Source organism: Schistocerca piceifrons, chromosome 7 (genome assembly GCF_021461385.2).
Source record: "Schistocerca piceifrons isolate TAMUIC-IGC-003096 chromosome 7, iqSchPice1.1, whole genome shotgun sequence".
Taxonomy (NCBI): domain Eukaryota; kingdom Metazoa; phylum Arthropoda; class Insecta; order Orthoptera; family Acrididae; genus Schistocerca; species Schistocerca piceifrons.
In genome coordinates, this window is record NC_060144.1 from 593549781 (window position 1) to 593570065 (window position 20285).

General features: G+C 41.7%; 1 protein-coding gene across 1 annotated transcript in view; it reads right to left on the minus strand.

The window, feature by feature from the left end:
- The window catches only part of LOC124709102 (myrosinase 1-like), a 53465-nt gene that overhangs the window by 4018 nt on the left and 29162 nt on the right, over window positions 1–20285 (minus strand). The window contains exons 5-10 of the mRNA XM_047240751.1: window positions 17339–17519; window positions 14798–14892; window positions 14543–14690; window positions 12422–12564; window positions 8627–8764; window positions 1925–2031 (exon numbers count right to left, since the gene is read on the minus strand). Of these exons, the coding sequence (XP_047096707.1) occupies window positions 1925–2031; window positions 8627–8764; window positions 12422–12564; window positions 14543–14690; window positions 14798–14892; window positions 17339–17519 (812 nt within the window). The remainder of the gene's footprint in view (window positions 1–1924; window positions 2032–8626; window positions 8765–12421; window positions 12565–14542; window positions 14691–14797; window positions 14893–17338; window positions 17520–20285) is intronic.

The window sequence follows — 20285 nt, forward strand, 5'->3', positions numbered from 1 at the left end:
ATGGTGTATGTAGGTAGTGCAACACAGAATAGTCATTGATTTCGGAGAAAAATTGCAGTAATACACACGACAGGGAAAAAAATCGCAACACCAAACAATAATTAATGTAGAGTAATGAAATTTAGGGAATACACTATTTAGGTAACATATGTAAGTGATTAATAGTGCAAGCTCACAGGTTAATGTAAGGGCGAGATATGACACAGCGAATGTAAAATGTTGGCACAGTAACAAGCTCTGTAGACGCCAGAATGTTGAATGTTAGCCAGCAAACGTGCATGCACTGTGTTGTACAGGTGCCGAATGTCAGTCAGTGCGATGTATTACCATGCATGTTGCATTCGGTCAGTCAATACAGGGACTGTTAATGCTGTTTGTGGATGATGCTGGAGTTCTTGTCCGTTGAAATCACATGTGTGCTCGATTTGAGACAGATCTAGTGATCGAGCAGCCAAGGAAACATGTTGACACTCTGTAGAGCATAATGGGTTACAACAGCGGTACGTGAACGAGCGTTATCCTGCTGGAAAACACCCCCGGTAATTCTATTCACGAATGGCAGCACAACAGGGCGAATCAGCAGACTGATCTACAGATTTGTTGTTAGAGTGTGTGGGATAGCCGGAGAGTGCTCCTGCTGCCATGCGAAATCGCACCCCAGACCATAACTCCAGGTGCAGGTCCGCTGTTTCTAGCATGCAGACAGGATGGTTCCAGGCACTCGACTGGCTCTCTCTAACCGACACACGGTCATCACTGTCATTGAGGCAGAGACAGCTTTCATCACAGAACACAACAGACTTTCCCCCTTCCCTCCAGTGGCCTTTCGCTTGACACCACTCATGTCGAAAATGACGGTGGTTTGGTGTCAGTGGTAAGCACGCTATAGGGCGTCTGGCTCGGAAATTTCCTTCAAATAATCGATTCACAATAGGTCGTTGTGTCACTGTGATACCAACTGCTAATCAAATTGCTGCTGCAGACGCAGTACGATGCGCCAGAACAATACGCCGAAAACGATTGTCTTCCCATTCGGTAGCGTCACTTGACCGTCCGGAGCCCAGTCTTCTTGCGACCGTACAGTTTCTTGACCACCGCTGCCAGCAATCGTGTACAGTGGCTACTTTCCTGCCAAGTCTCTCTATAGTATCGCAGAACGAACATGCATATTTTCGTAACCCTATTAAACGACATCGTCCAAAATCAGTACGGTATTAATAATGGCTTCTTTGTCGCCTTAAAGGCAACCTTGAATAACATGAACTCACTACATCCAATCTCAAAGGTAACTAACGCTCACGACCGTTACAGCAAACCTGATTTGCATTCTCAAGCTGGCGCTACTAACGCCACTCTTATGAGACTTTCGTGAAATCTGAACGAGACATCATCTTTCAGTTGAGGAAACACGCCTAGCAACGTTCGTTTATGTCGCTCAACTACTTCTTACTGCAGCGGTTTTCAACAGGTAATAATAGATTAAGAAATGAACATAATACCAATCCTGCCTTGGGCATGGATGTGTGCGATGTCCTTAGGTTAGACAGGTTTAAGTAGTTCTAAGTTCTAGGGGACTGATGACCTTAGAAGTTGAGTCCCATAGTGCTCAGAGCCATTTGAGCCAGTACGAGATCGAAGATTACACACATCAGTGCAAGAGCTTTTTGCAGAGATGCTCCTATAAGTTGCAAGTAGAAACAGGTATTGCAGTGGCAGTAACAGTGGAATTATGGTGAGGCAGTGCACTGGTATTAGTGTATCCATCACATCTGACAAGGGGAAAATAAAGGAGATAATGCCAGGAAAGTTTTACATGCACATTTCAGTGCTACGCAGAAATCTAAACAGACAAAGTGTTGCACTTATCTGCTATGAGGTTTCATCTAACTCTGCATTCTTCATCACTATTATCGACGATACTCACGAGTATCCACTCATCCACTCCAGGTTGTCGATCAGACTCCAGTGCGTGTAGCCAATCATTGGAACACCATCTTCGTTGATGGCGCGCAAGATAGCTGATATGTAGCCCTGCAACAAACAAGAGCGTCATTATGATGTCATAAAAACACTGTCTACATCACAAGTAAGTTATGGATGGATGTCATTCATTTTGTTCCAGCTGTCGTGCAGTATGGATATCCGAGCGACTGGCGTAACACTGGTAAAACATGTCTGGATATTGCCAGAAGTTACAACACTCCGAAAGTTTTTCATTCAAATGATCCCCATCAGCATTCGTCACTGTGTATTTAAGCGCTCAAACTATTTAATTTGGACACTGAGGGCATAGTTATGGAGAACTGGAACGTGATTGATTCCAGCCCTTAGGTATATTTGGTAGTTACCTGAAAACGAAATAGCTCCCCCTCATGAGTGATCTTACTGCTGAAGTACAAAATCAAATGCTCGATGGAGGATCAGTGGTTGGAAATGTGGGACAAGAACCGGCAATCAGTGAAGTCAATTATCCGGCCGAGGCATAGCTTCTCCTAGTCACTGACATGTGACAAATACTGTCTGTTTCGCTGCCCTTTGATAGTTGGGTACCATTCTTAATGCGAGACACAGATGATGTATAAACAGCAATAAGATCCATCTTGAAAGAGCGGTTGCATTGTTTGTGGTTGAGAGGGTAATTAATTTTTTGTCTGGCGACCCGCCCTCTGATTCTGTTAGACGATTATTTTCTACATTTTTCTTTGTCTAATCGACTGTGTTTTGTGATATTGGCAAAAAAATATTTAATATGTTTTTCAGTGTGGGATCAATTTTGAACATCATTTTGTGGAGCTTTCGTCTTGAAACATTTCTCTTGCTGTTCTCTTCCTTTTTCTTTTTCTTTTCGTCATTTGACAAATTCGTCATTTCGGACCAATTCATTTTCTTCTGGTTTTCATCCCTATCCGCCATTATTTCATTCTCATAGTTTGAAACTTTCTTCTCATTTGTGGCCATGTTGTTCCGGTTCTGTGTCTAATTGAGTTCTGAAAAATTAAGTCAATCTCGGTGTTTGATTTGAATGTCACCCTGTTGAAAAATTTCTGTTTCCTGTATTTCCCTTTTTTCCAAATACTTCTGAAAGCCTCGGATACAGAGTACTTTTATTCTCTCGTTCACAAGAAACTGTATTATCTGTTGTGTCAGTCTCCAGTGATCTGTTCTAAGGACGCATCCTTTTCCTGACAGTGTGCAAAACCCTCACTATCGTGCCACTCAGTCCTCGGTTTGCCTGTATTCTTTAGTTAACGTCCTCTGTTCTTCGAGGTCCCATCTTTCTCCTGAGAATCCTTCGTTCCACAAGATCTAGCTTCCTAAGGAGTCCTCTTCTTCCAAGGGTAAATCTTTCTCCTATGCACAAGCCTCAGGGTCATTCCCTCTCTGGTAACATCTTAATTTTGTGTTTATCGATATAGTCTTCTTCTTATGCTTAATTATCGCTCTTTTTAATAGTTTCAAGTTGTTACCAAACAATATTAACTAAATTTTTGTGTGTCTTAAGCCCAAAGAACCATTCAAATTGACAGACTATATTAACTGCCTCAAAAAAGAAGACGGCCCTACGTCTGTAATAAATAATGCCATACAGAGGAGCCTTAAACAATGGTTGGCTAGCAGGTTATTTCCTATAAACACGGCGCCACTATTGAGTTTACTGTAGTTTCTAGCACATCTTACCGATACCTGTACAGTCATTTAGAAAGTGGCAGACAGAAAAAAGTAACAGAATATGGCATAAAGTCACCCGAAATATTAACGTTTTCCGTTTTATTTCATAGCATATTAAACTATGTAGTCTCATCCGCTTCCATTTCTTATGGAAGCTGCTGATCATCCCAAAGATTCTCTGAGATCATACGTAACTTATATATTTCCTTGAAATACGTCAATTCAATGCAAATAATTTTCGTACTACACATTTGCTAGCTATATCTAATACTTTGCATTTGCAACTATCTCCTGCGTTCATTGTTTATCTATCACACGTACTTGCTGTACACAGCGTAGTCCTGCAGCGTCATATAAAATCCATGTTAAGTGCATTCGGTTCGCATATGGACTTTTTTTTTTTTGTCAGCAATCTTCTGACTGGTTTGATGCGGCTTGCAACGAATCCCTGGCCAGTTTCAACGATTCCATCTCAGAGTAGAAATTGCAACCAGCGTCCTCAGTTATTTGCTGGATGTATTCTAATATCTGTCTTCCTCTACAGTTTTTACCCATTGTATCCATTGACAAACACTTAAGAATTAAATTTTGGATTGAATTTACCGTTTTAAAAATATATCGTTGCAGAATCACGTTGTATGAACTTGAAATATCTTATTTATGAGATTTTATTCTACCTTTACTGCGGAACTTCTCAATAGAATCAATTTCTCGCTTACCATTGGTTACAACAGAAGTCTTCGTACTTTATCGTTTTCATTCTTTATCACATTTACATTTCAAAAGACCCCAACCTCTGGGATCTCTAGTTCCTCAGAAAATACGTAACTGAACAACGTAACAGAACACTACCTACAGAAAGTTGTATCAGTGATTTCCAAGCTCTACAATATCCCACTGTTGTCTGTAAATGACAGTTTTATCATTTATGGGTCTGTCTTTATATTTTCTGCGTGTCCATTCAATCTCTGTTCTTGTTGCTAGACATTTTTGGGCCTGAATATTCTGGTTTTTAACATTTTCAGCATTTATTCTCCTTCTGTATGCATAACTTTCGTTTCTCTTACACTATGTGTCTGTACACCCCCAAAAATATACGTTCTTCATATTAGGTTCATTGTGCTGCCACCTACTACCAGGTACTCCATGTCAGCGACCTCTGTAGTCATTAGACATCGTGAGAGAGCAAAATGGGACGCTCCGCGAAACTCACGGACTTCGAACGTGGTCAGGTGATTCGGTGTCACTTGTGTCATATGTCTGAACGCGAGATTTCCACACTCCTAGATATCCATAGGTCCACTGTTTCCAATGGGATAGTGAAGTGGAAAGTTTGAAGAGACACGTACAGCACAAAAGTATAGGCCAACCTCGTCTGTTGGCTGCCAGAGACCGCCGACAGTAGAAGAGGGTCGTAATGTGTAATAGGCAGACGTCTATACAAACCATCGCAAAGGAATTCCAAACTGCATCAGAGTTTACTCTAAGTAATATGACAGTCAGGCGAGAGGTGAGAAAACTTGGATTTCATAGTCTAGCGGTTGCTCATAAGCCACACATCGCGCCGGTAAATGCCAAACGTTGCCTGCTTTGCTGTAAAGAGCGTAAACATTGGACGATCGAACAGAGTAAAAACTTTGTGTGGAGTGACAACTCACGGTACACAGTTTGGCGATCCGCTGGCAGGATGTGGGTACGGCGAATGCCCGGTGAACGTCATCTGCCAGCTTGTGTAGTGCCAACAGTAAAATTCGGAGGCGGTGGTGTTATGGTGTGGTTGTGCTTTTCGTGGAGGGGCCTTGCGTCCCTTGTTGTTTTGCGTGACTCTATCACAGCACAGGCCTACACTGATGTTTAAGCACCTTCTTGCTTCCCACTGTTGAAGAGCAATTCGGAGATGGCGATTGCATCTTTCAACACGATCGAGCACCTCTTTATAATGCACGGCCTGTGGCGGAGTGGTTACACGGCAATAGCGTCCCTGCAATGGACTGGCCTGCACAGAGTCCTGACCTGAATCTTATAGAACACATGTAGAATATTTTGGAACATCGAACGTGTCAAGCTTCACCGACTGACATCGATATCTCTCCTCAGTGCAGCACTCCGTGAAAAATGGGCTGCCATTCCGCAAGCAACCTTCCAGCACGTGACTGAACGTATGCCTGAGAGAGTGGAAGCTGTCATCGAGGTGGACCAACGCCATATTGAATTCCAGCATTACCGATGGAGGGAGCGACGAACTTATAACTCATTTTCAGCCAGGTGTCCGGATACTTTTGATCACATAGTGTACATCGATTTTGATTCCATAAGCATCCCGGAATGCTGTATTTTTTCCATGATGGCTTCGAGCTTTTGTTCATTCTTCACTGAGGAGATTGTGGTGTCACCGCCAGACACCACACTTGCTAGGTGGTAGCCTTTAAATCGGCCGCGGTCCATTAGTATACGTCGGACCCGCGTGTCGCCACTGTCAGTGATTGCAGAACGAGCGCCACCACACGGCAGGTCTAGAGAGACTTCCTAGCACTCACCCCAGTTGTACAGCCGACTTAGCCAGAGATGGATCACTGACAACTACGCTCTCATTTGCCGAGACGATAGTTAGCATAGCCTTCAGTTACGTCATTTGCTACGACCTAGCAAGGCGCCGTAGCATTTGATATTGAGATTATAACATGTACCGTCAAGAGCGATGTACACCAATTGGGGATTAAAGTTAAGTATTATATCAACTACGTGCTTTATTTGCTACTATTAATTCCCTTAACTGTTCCAGACCTCGCGCCAGTCAGCGTGTAATTAAACGGGGTGCATTTCGGCCTCCTCTAGCAACACAATGTTGGCTCTTCTGCCAACACATCAGAGATCATGTTGTCTTCAAATATACAACATCAAACTAACTAACTTTCAGTTGTTATCCCTTTGTACATTATCATCAACTGCTTATCTTATATCATAAACACATTCTGAAAGGAGTAGGAAATAGGCTTCAGGTCTGTCTTACACCTTTTCCCAGTTCTACTAAACTGCTATCTTGCGCCTTCATTCTGACTACTGCCTTTTGTTCTAAGCACAGGGAACTACTCGTAATAAGTCTTCTGTCTTTCTAATCCACTCTAATATTTCTCATAATGTTTACAAGTTTCTCCCGTTCCATGTCTTCAAAATCAGTCAATAGCTTTATAAAACACAAAGAGAGCCTTCTCGTTCTCAGCAGGTACAGAGGGTGGCCACGAATGAGGAAACTCCACAAGCAAAACACATTATAATGCCTAATACGGTGTAGGAATCCCGTTTGAATTTAAAACACCTTCCAGTCGTCTCAGAATGGAGAATTATAGGTCATGTACTGTTTGCAAATGAAACCCTGCAAAATAGTGGCAAATTCAGATAACGATGATGGATCTGGATATATATTATGCACCATTGTCTCCGAACTAGACCATAAAAGCTCAATAATAGTGAGACCTGGTGACTGTTGTGGCCAGGGGAGATTTCTCATCATGCTTACAAAACCAGTCCTGGACGATGCGTACAGCGGCCCTTTCGCCTTGAAACACAGCAGCACAATCAGGGAACAATCGCTGTACTATGGAATGGACCTGATCAGCCAAATTGGTCACATTCCTTGGCAGTAATGCTACCTTGCAGAGTAACCACGGGGCCCATCGAATACCACATTAATCATCTCCGAACCTCTGCCATGTTTCTCTATTTGGGCCTAAATTCTTCCAGATTTTGAAAACAGTATGAAACAACACTCACCCGACTAAACGATTTTCTTGCCTTGTTCAACAGTCCAGTTTTAATGGCTTCGGCACGACGGTTTCCAATGGCAGGCATTTGCATCACTGATGACCGGTTTTAGAATTCCAACACGCTCTGCATTTCCCCGCCTGTGGAGCTGTCTTCGTGTTGTTTCGATGACGAGAGGCTTCGCGAAAGCAACATTTAGCTCTGCAGTGATTTTCGCAGCTGTCGTCCTCTTTATTTTTCGTCGCATCTCTTTTCAATGACCATCAGTCACTATCGTTTAACATACACTTTCTACCACGTTGTGATTGAGCGGACGACGTTGTTTCGTCCTATGATATTTACGATATTGCAGTGCCTGTGTTATTCCGAATTACAATGTAAAGTTTTCCCGCTTTCCCTATATAAATCTTCGATTCGGTGTGTCTTGAATCACCAAAGACATTGATCCCTTGGTTACTGAAGATCCCAGGATTCGTGCACAAACAATTTCCCCACGTTCGATTTCACTTAGCTACGACATAACGCACTAACAACTACACAGGACGCTGTTCTGACCACGACCGACTCTCTCGATGTATTGAGGACGCTGCACGTGTGACTCACGTGGCGGAATACAGCAGGGCAATCTGCAGGTCAGGCCAGCATCTCTGCTTACGTTCAGGCATGTCTTTTTCGCGGTGTTTCCATATTTTCTCCCATACTCGGTTTCTCATCTAGGTCTATGTCAATCCCATCGCATCTCTTGTCGCTCTCTTTCTCCTCACGAAAAGCCAGGGTAAGCTACATGGTTCAGAAACTATATTCTCCATTCTTCCTTTCCTTTGCCATAGGTGATATACTGTTATTTGTGCTATGGGTACCATATTTCCAAATCCTTTCTTTCATTTGAGTGTGATCATTACTGTTACCAAGAACTTCTCCTTGGGTCATTCAACTGCGCCAGATTTACTTTCATAGCATTATTACTTATTTTAGTAGTTATTCATATAGGGATTCAAGTGCTGCACACAACAAATAAATGTCAGTGGTCGGGACATGATTCTCCGTGGTACCGTGTCTGTCTTAGATGTTTCGCTGACAACTGTCCTTCTCACTTCTTACCTTCTTTTGTTTGTCAGAGCTGCCTAGTCTGAAACTGACGTCGAAAATAGGACGAGAATATTGATTGACTCCTGTGCTGAGCACCCTCACTCACCCTGAGGTAGTGGACGCGGGCAGTGTCGTTGAGTACGCCAGGAGGGTCCACCCAGCCGTTCTCCGTGACGAAGATGGGGTAACCAGGGTATGACTTATGCACCCAGTTAAGGAGCTTCCGGAGTCCCCATGGAACGTCCTGAAACAAAGGAGGCACCGCTCACTCACAGAGCCTTTATAGAGACGACAAACGAATTACTCCTGAAAGAAGTTTTTTTTTAATTTATTTAATTATTTACTTGCTTAGCCTGATCTGATTAGGGCCATCTGGCCCCCTCTGAAATAGGACCAGAGATTGACATATACAGTACCTATTTACATAATTGTTACCTAAGAATTAACTATTTTAACATGACAAATAGTATTAAAATCATTTGAGTGCCTGAAGTGGCAGAGTGAGTAAATTATACTATGAAATAATAAAGTTAATACCGACAGTATTTGCACTACTGCAGTTGCAGCCACTAACAGTGCTAATTATAGTAATAACAATAATATTAATAATAACAATAATGGTAGTGTTAGATATAAGAAGAATTTATGGGTGTGCAAAATAGACATTGACTGATATAGCAAGGTCTGGGAAAAGGAAATTTAAAAACAATTTTGGTAAACATTTTTGGAATACAGTGATCAATTAATTGTTATATTTAGATTAAAGTTCAGTCTTGATCACGTTATGTCTGTTTTCATGAGTTGTTTTTTTAATGGGTCTGATGATGGTTTTATAGAAAAAACCGAAACCGGTTAAAAAAAAACTCATTAAAACATACATAACGTGATCAAGACTGAACTTTAATCTAAATATAGAAATTTAAAAAGACTGCATCGGTTAGGAATACTGGGAAATGAGGAAGATCACGTTAGAAAGGTGGATGTATAAGAGTAATGCGTGCACACAGGGACAGTGGCAACCCTTATTGCCCCTTCAGTAGATATGTCATTCAGTGTCTTCTGAACCTGGAGACGTTATTTAGTTCTCTAATATAATGCCGGGAGTCATTCCTTCATCCTGCTGACAAGGAATTCAAGAAGGAGGCTGAACGATGGAGCGGCACAGAAAGGATTTTGCTCTGATCGGAACACGTGATTCTGTCGCGTTGTTCAGGCAAGAGCGTCAAGCTCGAGAAGATAGGCAAGGGAATGTATTCACTGGTAAGACAGTAAAGAAGACAGAGGATATGGAAATCTCCTCGACTGTCTGCACGTAGCCAGGAAAGCTGTGCAAATGTTGGTGTAAAATGAACAAATAGTGGAACATCACAGTTTAATGAACATAACCTATTCCAGGCGCCTTTGTCTTTACTAAGAAAGACATGGCAGGATAATATCAATAATGGGAAGTATAATTTTTTATACAAGTTTCTTCTTCAGGTCATGATGGAAGAGCTTTTTACATTTTTGTGGGGCATGGAGAGATGGTGATGCCTTCTAGCACGTTGCAGTTACGTGTTGAGTCCAATTTAGGTTTTCATCTATTATTATTTTTAGACTCTTGGCTGAAGGAAAGAAGATGATATTTTCCCCATTTAGTGTTAAAAATGGTAGGGATTCCAGATGCTTTGGGCTAATGAGCCTATAATTACCAACCAGTACCGATTGGTTTTTGCATGGGCTAAGTTTCAACTCTATAGGCGGCGCAAATTTTGATGGTTCACACAGGTTAGGATTGAGATTCTCGATATCTGTCTTCAGGTTTATTGGTTTTGCACTCAGAGGTCACCAATGTACAGGTCGTATTTGCAGTAGGACAAAACTGATGGCAAATTATTTAAGTACAATGAAAAGCGTGTAGGACCTAATACCGAGCCCTGGGGGACGCCTCATACTGCCTACTTCCATTGTGACTTTATAGGGCCGGACATGACGTATTTCTGGTGAGTCGTCAGGTGTGAACGAAACCATTACACCGCACTTAGCGAGAAATTCCGGCTGTTGAGTTTAGCAAGTAAAATATCCTAGTCTACAGCGTCAGGCTTTGCTGAAGACTAAGAAGCACATGATAGTTGCCTCCTCTGCATTCATGGCTACATTTACATCATCTGTTACCTTCATTAAGACATATGCTATGCTGCGATGTTTATGGAAATGTGATAGTTATTCGTCTAGTACTTTGTTTGTAGTTAGGTAGTTTCTTGGCTGGTCGTGGATTATACAAAGAGATCCAGCTACACCTACCTATGTCCTTTGTGCAACCTCTACAGAAAAAATGAAGAGGACTTTTTTGTAGGAAACCAATGAGGTCAAATTTTGTACTGGGATAAATTTTCGCTAGAGATCCGTATGTTCGAATTATTCAGGAAAATCGTTTTTCTTGAATAACTCGAAAACCGCGGATTCCAGCGAAAACGTACCTCATGACAAAATTTACCTACATTAAATTTCCTGCAGAATAGTCCTGTTAATTTTTCCTGTAGGACTAATTGTCTACTCATAGCGGAAGAGAGAATAAGAGAAGCTCGTGGGTGGGTGGTTTTTGAAGGCGCTGTGAGTTACATAAAACCCATACGCAGCTGAATCATCGTGGAAAGCCCATGTTCAGGACCTCGTTAGAAGATATAATGCTGCGTTTCACTATTAGAACAGTATCTGAAATACTTGACATTTCGATACGAAAAGTAGTGTACTTTGCTCATTTTCATTCTCTTATGACGTATGCTATTATGTTTTGGGGTAGCTCTTTCCATTCTGAAAAGGTATTTTTGACTCAGGAACGATCGGTTCGGGCAATAAGAGGTGTAAGTTCGCGAACCTCTTGTCGATCAATGTTCATTAGTCTCGGTATTCTGGCACTGACCTCTCACATATAATGTTGTTTCTTGTTAACAATATCAACCTATTCCTAAAAATTAGCTTCTTGATTGCACCTCCTTCATTCTTCTACAGAAAGACGATTTTTAATAAGTTACCACAAAAATTCAAAAATCTTAGCACGAATTTTCAAATCGAAAGTGAAAAGCGTACTCATGAGTCACTCCTGCTCTGATAAAGAGTTCCTAGAAAAATTAAGCTAATTCCTGTGTTACATTATTGACTGCGTTTATATAAACTTAAAGCTTGTTGTCTTTTTAAGATTCATAAATGTTTTATTTTATCTGTTGTTATATCTACATCTACAACTACTTCTCGTACGTAGATACTCCTCAAGTCATCGTTGTTATCACTTCTTCGAATGAAGCAATTGTATAACTATTGAATTCACGATACTCAGTGATTTATGGCGCTGTACGACAAGTTCGTTTATTTGTATAGATGCGTATGGGGTCTGCAGACGGCATAATGAATTGCTAAAGCTGGTAGCCCTACAATAAAATAAAACAATATTTTAAAGCATACGGCTGTTGGTGAATTTTACTGACACTGACAATTACATGACGTTCTCCGTTTATGTGGGAGAAAGTAATAGAAAACATCATTCAGTCTATTTCTTGCGCCTCAGTTGCAAGTTCAAATGAAATAATCCGTTTAAGGAACAGTATGTAGTGAGCTACAGTTTTTTTTCTGGAAAATTCTCGCGAGTTCGTCATGAAAATCATGTCATGGACGGACATCCCAGGTGCAAATATATGAGTAATGTGATTTACTTTGTTTGGGGATTTCTTTGCAGATATGTCTATGAGAGTGTGATTACTGTTCGTATGACGAGTAGGAACAAGATGAAGTAGCGACACATTTGAAGAAATTTCATACTGGATGGATTACTGTATAGAAAATTTACGTTTGTCACCAAGCATTATCTTTATAATGGAAACACCAACTTCTTGGGTTGCGAGAAACCCGGGGCTACGCTACTCACTGAGATCCAGTAGTTGGTATTGTAGCCTTCAATGGTGGAGGTGACGACACCGGCGTCATATGTCTTGGAAGGCACCACGCCGCTGCTTCCAGAAGTTATCAGAGATGTCGTGTAGTGGTTGAGTCCGAAGAAGTCGGATGTACCTGTGGAAAATAGAGGTATGCAGTTGATTATAGGTCTCCAGCAAGTAGGGAGGACCTAACTTTTCAGTGACATACCTTATAAGATCAGGCAGGCTGTCATAGAGTGAAACACGTGTCAGCGAGAATATTTTGTCCTGCTAGGACTAGGGATGGATGATATTCAAAACAACTAAACTGCCTGACAAAAATGGTGAAGCACTCAGAAGGGTAGGCGGAAATGGAATGGAAGTTCACGGGCTGAGAGGATGTATGATGGCCGGCCGCTATAGCCGAGCGGTTCTAGGCGCTTCAGCTACGGTCGCAGGTTCGAATCCTGCCTTGGGCATGGATGTGTGTGATGTCCTTAGGTTATTTAGCTTTAAGTAGTTCTAGGGGATTGATGACCTCAGATGTTAAGTCCCATAGTGCTCAGAGCCATTTGAACATTTGATATATGATGTTATTTCAGTGATTACAGACTCGAGTCAAATTTACTAAGCGCACTTATCAATCTCTGGCGCGAATGCATACGCTAAATGGGTTGGAAATGCTGCATACAACAGGTCTATCCTCATCTGAGGCAAACTGCCATGACTGCTGTAACCGGTCTTTGATATTCTGGACACTGACATTGGACAGGCATGACGTCCGAGCTGGTCTCACACTTGTTCCGTTGGGGAAAATTCTGATGGTCTTGCTGGCCACGTGATTATTTCAACTTCAAGCAGGGAGTTCACAGACACCTGACACATGTGGACGATTTCTGTGCTGTTGAGAAGTGGTACCGTGACATTGTCACCTGAATAGCACGATCTAAGGACGCAGGATGTCCTTGATGTACCGCTGCGACATCAGAGTGCCATCAGTCATGACCAGATGTGACCATGGTCATAGCTGATGGCTCCCCACACCGCGACTCTCCAAAATACTGGAAGAATGGGGCCTCTTCTGGGGTCACCACCATCCTCGCCAACGATAGTCAGCCGGAGTGATGCACAACCACATTTCATTGCTGATACAATGTGACACCATTCATCAGCAGCCCACGCTTCCTTGTCAAGGCTCCTCTCCATACGCAGCCGTTTGTGTTGGGGTGCTAACAGCAGCCTACACATGCGACGATAACTCCCTACTCCAGCTGCTCTTAATCTCCAACCAGTGGTGTGGCATGACAAAGGATGTTACAGGGCGGGGGAGTAGGGGCTACGATGTGTTTGGGGCACAACACGGTGACCCTACCTAGTGGTGGTCAGACGCGGTCGATTGGAACCTTGACGATGAGTAGTCCTGCTCTCATGCCCTCAGATATCCGGTCACTGTCACATCCGAATGCCCCACAGATCTGGATACTGCACTAGTCTACCAGCTGGCCAAACGTAGACTCAAAATGAAAACGCTACCAAACTCTGTCATGTGCTGATAAACGTGTCTCACACGAGTATGCGGCAGTTATGTATCCTTCACAGTCAACATCTGGCGCAGTTCACGTCCATTATATGCCCTACAAGACATGGTAACAACAGTAAAAGCGAACCACACTAAGGCACTCTGGTGGTCGTTTTACCTGTCACAGAGATTCTCAACTCCAATAATTTACAAACCACCGATGGTGTATACATATAGGAACCTCTACTGACATCGGATCATGTCCTCAGGCTACTTCACCTTTTTGTCAAGCAGTGCAATTAATAATCTTTGGCGACTTATTATATAGTTGGAGCAGGAACGTTGTAAACTAGTACTCAAAATTAATTGTTTAGATCATCCGTAGCTGCGACACTTTTTGTTTTATGCCATGTGATAGTTGTACTGCTAACATCTGCAATGATTCTTTCTAAGTTTCTTCTGCAATGCTGTTTCTCTTCTAGGTAACAATACCTATCACTCCCTTTCTGCAAGTGTCTTTTGGTAAGGTTGACATGTGAAGTACGCAAGTGTTCTGCTAGTGTAGACAGAAGCCTTGAGAAGTGTCCCGTGTCTCTGTGCGTCGCCTACTCACCCTTGATGAGGAGAATCTCGGCCAAGGAGAGCGAGGGCAGGCGAGACCTGGCTCTCCCCTCCTGCTTGCTGTTGGCTGCCACGCGCTGCCGCACCACCTTGGGGAAGTCGCCCAGCAGCGAGAAGATGGGATTCGCCCAGAGCCCGATCTGCGAGCAAGGCATTGCGTTATTGGAAAGTCTACAAAACTAGTGGCAGGACAACAAGAGACTGGACACGGAAGCAAACACAGACAGTTTATGGTGGCACTGCTGACCTCAAACTGCAGCTTACGTTCCGAAGCGTCGGCGTCCTCCGCGCTGTTGGTCAGCGGCTCGTACCAGCCTCCGTCCAGCGTGATCCCGACCTTGCCTGTAATGACAATCTACATCACTGGCTGCCACTACAGTGCTACCATTTTGTTATGTTGTGACTTTCCTGGCCACAAATAAGAGTCGTTGCTAGGCATTTAAACACACAATCTAATCTAATTGCATCGGGACTGTTTGCTTTAATTCCAGTACATTCCATTATCTTTCCGTTTTTTTTTTTTTGTGACTAGGACAGACTGCATAGCCACTCGCTTTATGTCCCAAGACCTCTTTATACCTTGTGCTGCGAAGAGGCACTTTTACGGATTCAGGAGGTGTAGGCCTGCAGTTTGAACACACTTCAGCACATTTGTTGGGTAGCTTGGATGTGCTTCAGTTGTCTTCGAATAAACGACAGTGTCTTCCAGACAGCAGAGCTACGTCGTACATTTGTTGTCCAAGCAGGTTGTCCATCAAATGTTAGAAAGTGGCTGAAGTGTTGGGCAGTCAAAGTGGCAAAGCTCTAAAGGCGTAGATGCATTCAGGAATTACGAAGGCAGTCTTTTCCCAGCCAACGTCAATTTGACAGTAACCTGTGCAAGTCAATAGCTGAAAAATACTTCGCCTTGAAACATCCCTTCAGAAAAATGAATGGTGACTGTGCTGATAAACCTCTTACGTTATTTGATTTTCAAACAGCTGAGCAGAACTGAACATACTCACACATTTCTCTCTTTACTTATTCTGATCAACACTAAACTGACACACAATATTTTTAGCGCAATCTGACTTTCAATCATCCCTACAAAAGAATGGCCCTGAGTAACAATAACCTGTACCTTTCACAAATCACCTCACAAAAATCTTCGTTACTCGAACTACTGCTATACAGCGAGCGCCACTGCTGCCAGCTACATAAAAGATTCAAACTACTGAACTCACTAACTACTGATAGGCATAGTTAGTAAGTGAAAGATTTTGATAGAGAAGAAACAATGTATTTACCGTAATAATGTTCAAAAGTCATCATATATATATATATATATGTTCATGATATCCAGTATTACAAATTTACTCTTTCTGATGGACACACGTCCAGATCGTCCGCTCTCAAAATTCTGCCATCTCTCTCCCCACATCCACCACTGCTGGCGGCTCACCTCCAACTGCGCAACGCTGCACGCTGTTCACATCCAACTGCCCAGCACTACAATAGCGAATATTCCAACAATGCCAATCAGCCACAGACTGCACACAGCACAGTCAGTGATTTTCATACAGAGCGCTACGTGGCGTTACCAACATAAAAACCTAAACAGCCTACTTACAGCCTCTTTCAAGTAGTCCAGGGTGGTCATCAATGTGTGGCAATAGATAGCCAACATCCTTGGTAACTTTGTTCGGTCTTCAGGAGCCGAACCACTAACGCCCTGTTCAGTCCTAGTCAAAGTATACTTTTGCGAAACTTATTATGTAATCCCATCTGTTGCGTTTGGCCACTCGATCGAATCCTTCCAGCCATTTTGTTGTATCCTGGCCAGCATCTCCAGAGACCATTGACAGACACCTGATGTGCAGCTGACTCACTGCTGGCTTGGAATCCATTGGTCTCTTGAATGTATGGACCATGAGATGATGTAATGCTTGTATTCCACTTGCTCTGTCGCCAACGGTTTATGACTTGCTAATTGAAACCACGGTGATGTAGATGTCTTGAAGTATGCAACGTCTCCACTACACAGTAGCAAGCTGTAACCAGAGTCAAGTCCAGATCGGAAAGCAGGATCGTCAACGATACATAACTCTTAGCACTGATGCATGTTTATTACTAATGCCAATTTACAGGTAGATCAGAGCTGAATTTATAAATGGAGTGTGCAGCTATTTATACAAACATTGAAAATTGTGTAATAGTGGTATTTATACGAAATATTGACTATTCTGTAACATACAAATATTAGAAACGTAAGATATTTCAAGAACTTTTCAGAAATGACGAATACTAAATATCAAATATTTGCTGATGGTCGGGTTCTAACACAGCACGCCATCGACTGATGCTGCCCAGTACGCCACTAAAGCTCTCTTGCTACCTCTGAGAGAATTACTCTGTCATCAGCTGACCTTAAAATTTTATATCTCTTCTTCATGAAGCCAGTCATTCAAATATCTAACTTCCTGAACTTACCTAATACATATCTTCCATAACATGGGACATACAACCTTGTCTTACTCCTGTCTCAATTAATTAATTTTCTAACAGGCTTGATTGTAATTATTTTTTCATGACCCAGTTGTTGAAGTTTATCTCTGAGCGCACTGAACGTATCTTTCATGTATAACACGGACCGAAGGATTTTCGTATTTACATTTATGTGGACATTTTCCTTTTTTATGACTGAGGAATCTCCACCCTCTCTTTCCACCTAAAAGTACTTCTCTAACTAATAAAGTTGAAAGATGTTATGTAAGAGAAGCCAGTAATAGTTAGTGGCTGTGGGGCTCACCCCTCTGCTTGAGGCGGAAGCTCAGGTCGTAGAGTCGGTAGACGCGCGCATGCGCCAGCAGGATCGTCTTGGCCATGAGGTAGTCTGCGATGCCCGAGGAGTTGGCAGCAGGAGCTGACGACGCTCCCGAGTAGCCCTTGGAGAACATGTTGGGCTCGTTGAAGGTCAGCCACAGCTTCACCTGTGGAAGAAAAGAACATCATTCCATCCAGTTCCGCACTATAGTTTGCCTAAAAAAACATATACGAACTTGCCACTGACGGACCGGACTGGATTCCAGACTTCCATGTAGATCTGTGGCTCCCAACCTTCCTCAGACGATGATCCCTGAGTGCAATCAGTTATTACCTATAACCCCCATCTCCGTCTTCTCCAGTATTAGCACCTAACTTTACTTAAGAATGAAAAAGAATTTTCTTTGAACACTTTCATTTTTAAAGTGATGAATCATAAACGGTATTTAGTTTTTTTAGGTGGTTTATCAATCTCAAACTAATGATTCAATGAGATAGAGCACCTAATTTCCAACAGCCTTCTTTTACAGAATAATGAAACAATTCTCAGTGGATTGTGAGTACTACCTACAACTACGCCTCAGGAAAGAAAGCTAATTATCTACATTGAGGGTAGACGCTTGTTACAAAACTTCCCTTCTCTACACCATTCCTGTTCCTAGCGACACTTTATTCACCCACACCCTTCATCCACATTTAAAAACAACCAAGTTAAAACGTGAGCACTATACCTCGCAAATCTCTTGGACTCCTTTCATCTGAAATGACAGAAATTGAAAGACTTCAGCATCCCAATCTTTTGTTAGATTTAATGACGCCCAATAATAATAATAATTATTATTATTATTAATACAATATTTTAGAAAGGGGATCGCAAAATTTGTTCAAAGTATCGAGGAATTTGTGTTACAAACACATTAATGAGAATTTTTGCGAAAGTAATGAAAAACAAATTGGAAAAAAATTTTAGAACTCAAGAAGAACAATGTGGATTCACGGCTGGGAGATCATGTGTAGACCATATTTTCACATTACGACAGATTTTGGAGAAACATGGGGAAAAATAAAAAAATATGGGATTAATTTTCATAGATCTAGAAAAAGAGTATGATACTGTTCCAAGAAAATTACTTTCGAGAGCACTACATATGGTAAACATAAACCATTTCTTGATTAAAATAATACAACAGATGTACAAAGATAACATTTGCCAAGTGAAAGTTGGTAATAAACTTTCACGGAAATTTAGAGCAAGCAAAGGCCTTTTACAGGGCTGTCCCATGTCACCGTCATTATTTAAAACCTATATAGATATTTGCCTTAGAACACAGTCTCGTAAATGTAATAGTATGTTATTAGAAATAAGAGATGGAGTTAACCTACATCATTTATTGTTTGTTGATGATCAAGTAGTCGTAGCGTGATATGGAGAAGATGCTAACTATATGTGCAATCAACTAGCAGTAGCATACAAAACTTGGGGTTTGAAGATGAATTACCAAAAAAGAGAATACTTAACTAATGACTCAGATGAGCTATACACTGAAGGAAAGAAAGTCAAAAAGATAAACACTTTATGTTATTTGAGATCCATTTTAGAAATCGAGGGAACAACAGAGTCAGAAATCAATAAAAGAATTAGTTTCGGACGGATGGTCATTGGGATGCTTAACTGAGTCTTACGGAGCAGGAATGTAATGAGCAGAACTAAAAAATTAATATAAAAATCCATATTAGAGAGAGTAGTTCTGTATGGAACGGAGACCTGGACAATTAACATGAAGCACATTAAAACATTACAAGTTCTAGAGATGGACTTCTGGAGAAGATGGGCAAGAATCTCCAGGAAAGAAAAGATAAGGAACACAGAAGTAATAAGGAGAATGGAAATAAAAGAAAGAATATATGACGTAATGGATAGGAAGAAATTACAGTGGTACGGGCATGTACGACGAATGGAGGAAGCCAGAATACCAAAATGGATACTGGAGTGGGAACCGAAGGGGAGAAGGAGAAGAGAACGACCTATGACAACCTGGCTCCAAAATGTAAAGCACATAATGAGGAGAATGTGCGCAGAGGAAGAGGACACACAATATCGAAACACCTGGAGAAATATTTTGAAAATATAGTTTAAGAACGTTTATTGTTTGTACTGTAATGTCCGAATAATTATTATGTTGGAGATAAGCCTCTGTAATGAGGAAAAGCTCAAAATAGTAATAAAATAATAATTATAATAATGTGTAGGTTCTACAGCAGTGTAATAGCCATAGTAGTGTAGTAGATACGCACTGATGTGTTGTACAGTCAATTTATTCGTTTATTATTGCGATGTGAATATTGAAGCAATTTCATATCTGTTTCAGGAACTACCTACAACTCCGAAAAGATATTTTCGAGAGACACTTAAGCATATGTGCTGTGCGAACGATGATGCTCATACATTCGTTTCATCTCATTGTGTCGTATGTTAATGCTAGTATTTGGAAAAAAGTAATTATTGGTAATTTATATGATCAGCTTTGCAGCCGTACAAAATAGTGATAATAGTAATGATCTTTTAAAAATAGGTTTGTTTTGCGACAAACACAACTAAACCCCTTTATTTCTATCCTTCAGAAAAATTACATTTAACCCCTCAGAGTGTAATTACCCCTATAGTGGGAACCACTAACATAGAGAGACCTCAACACAGAACAGAACGGATAGATACTAAAGAAACTTTAGAATTGTCCCAAGGCAGTTTTTCAGGGGTCAAAATATGTTCTCACTGTTTGTAGTTCAACAATTTCGAAACAAAATGACTTACTTACTCACCTCACGTGGCGTAACTACTGCATTCGTTGTGCAGCTCGAAACTCGCATCGTGCATGCGCTTGCGATAAAGTGGCACGGCGGACCAGTACCGTGGAAGACGATCGAGTAGGTAT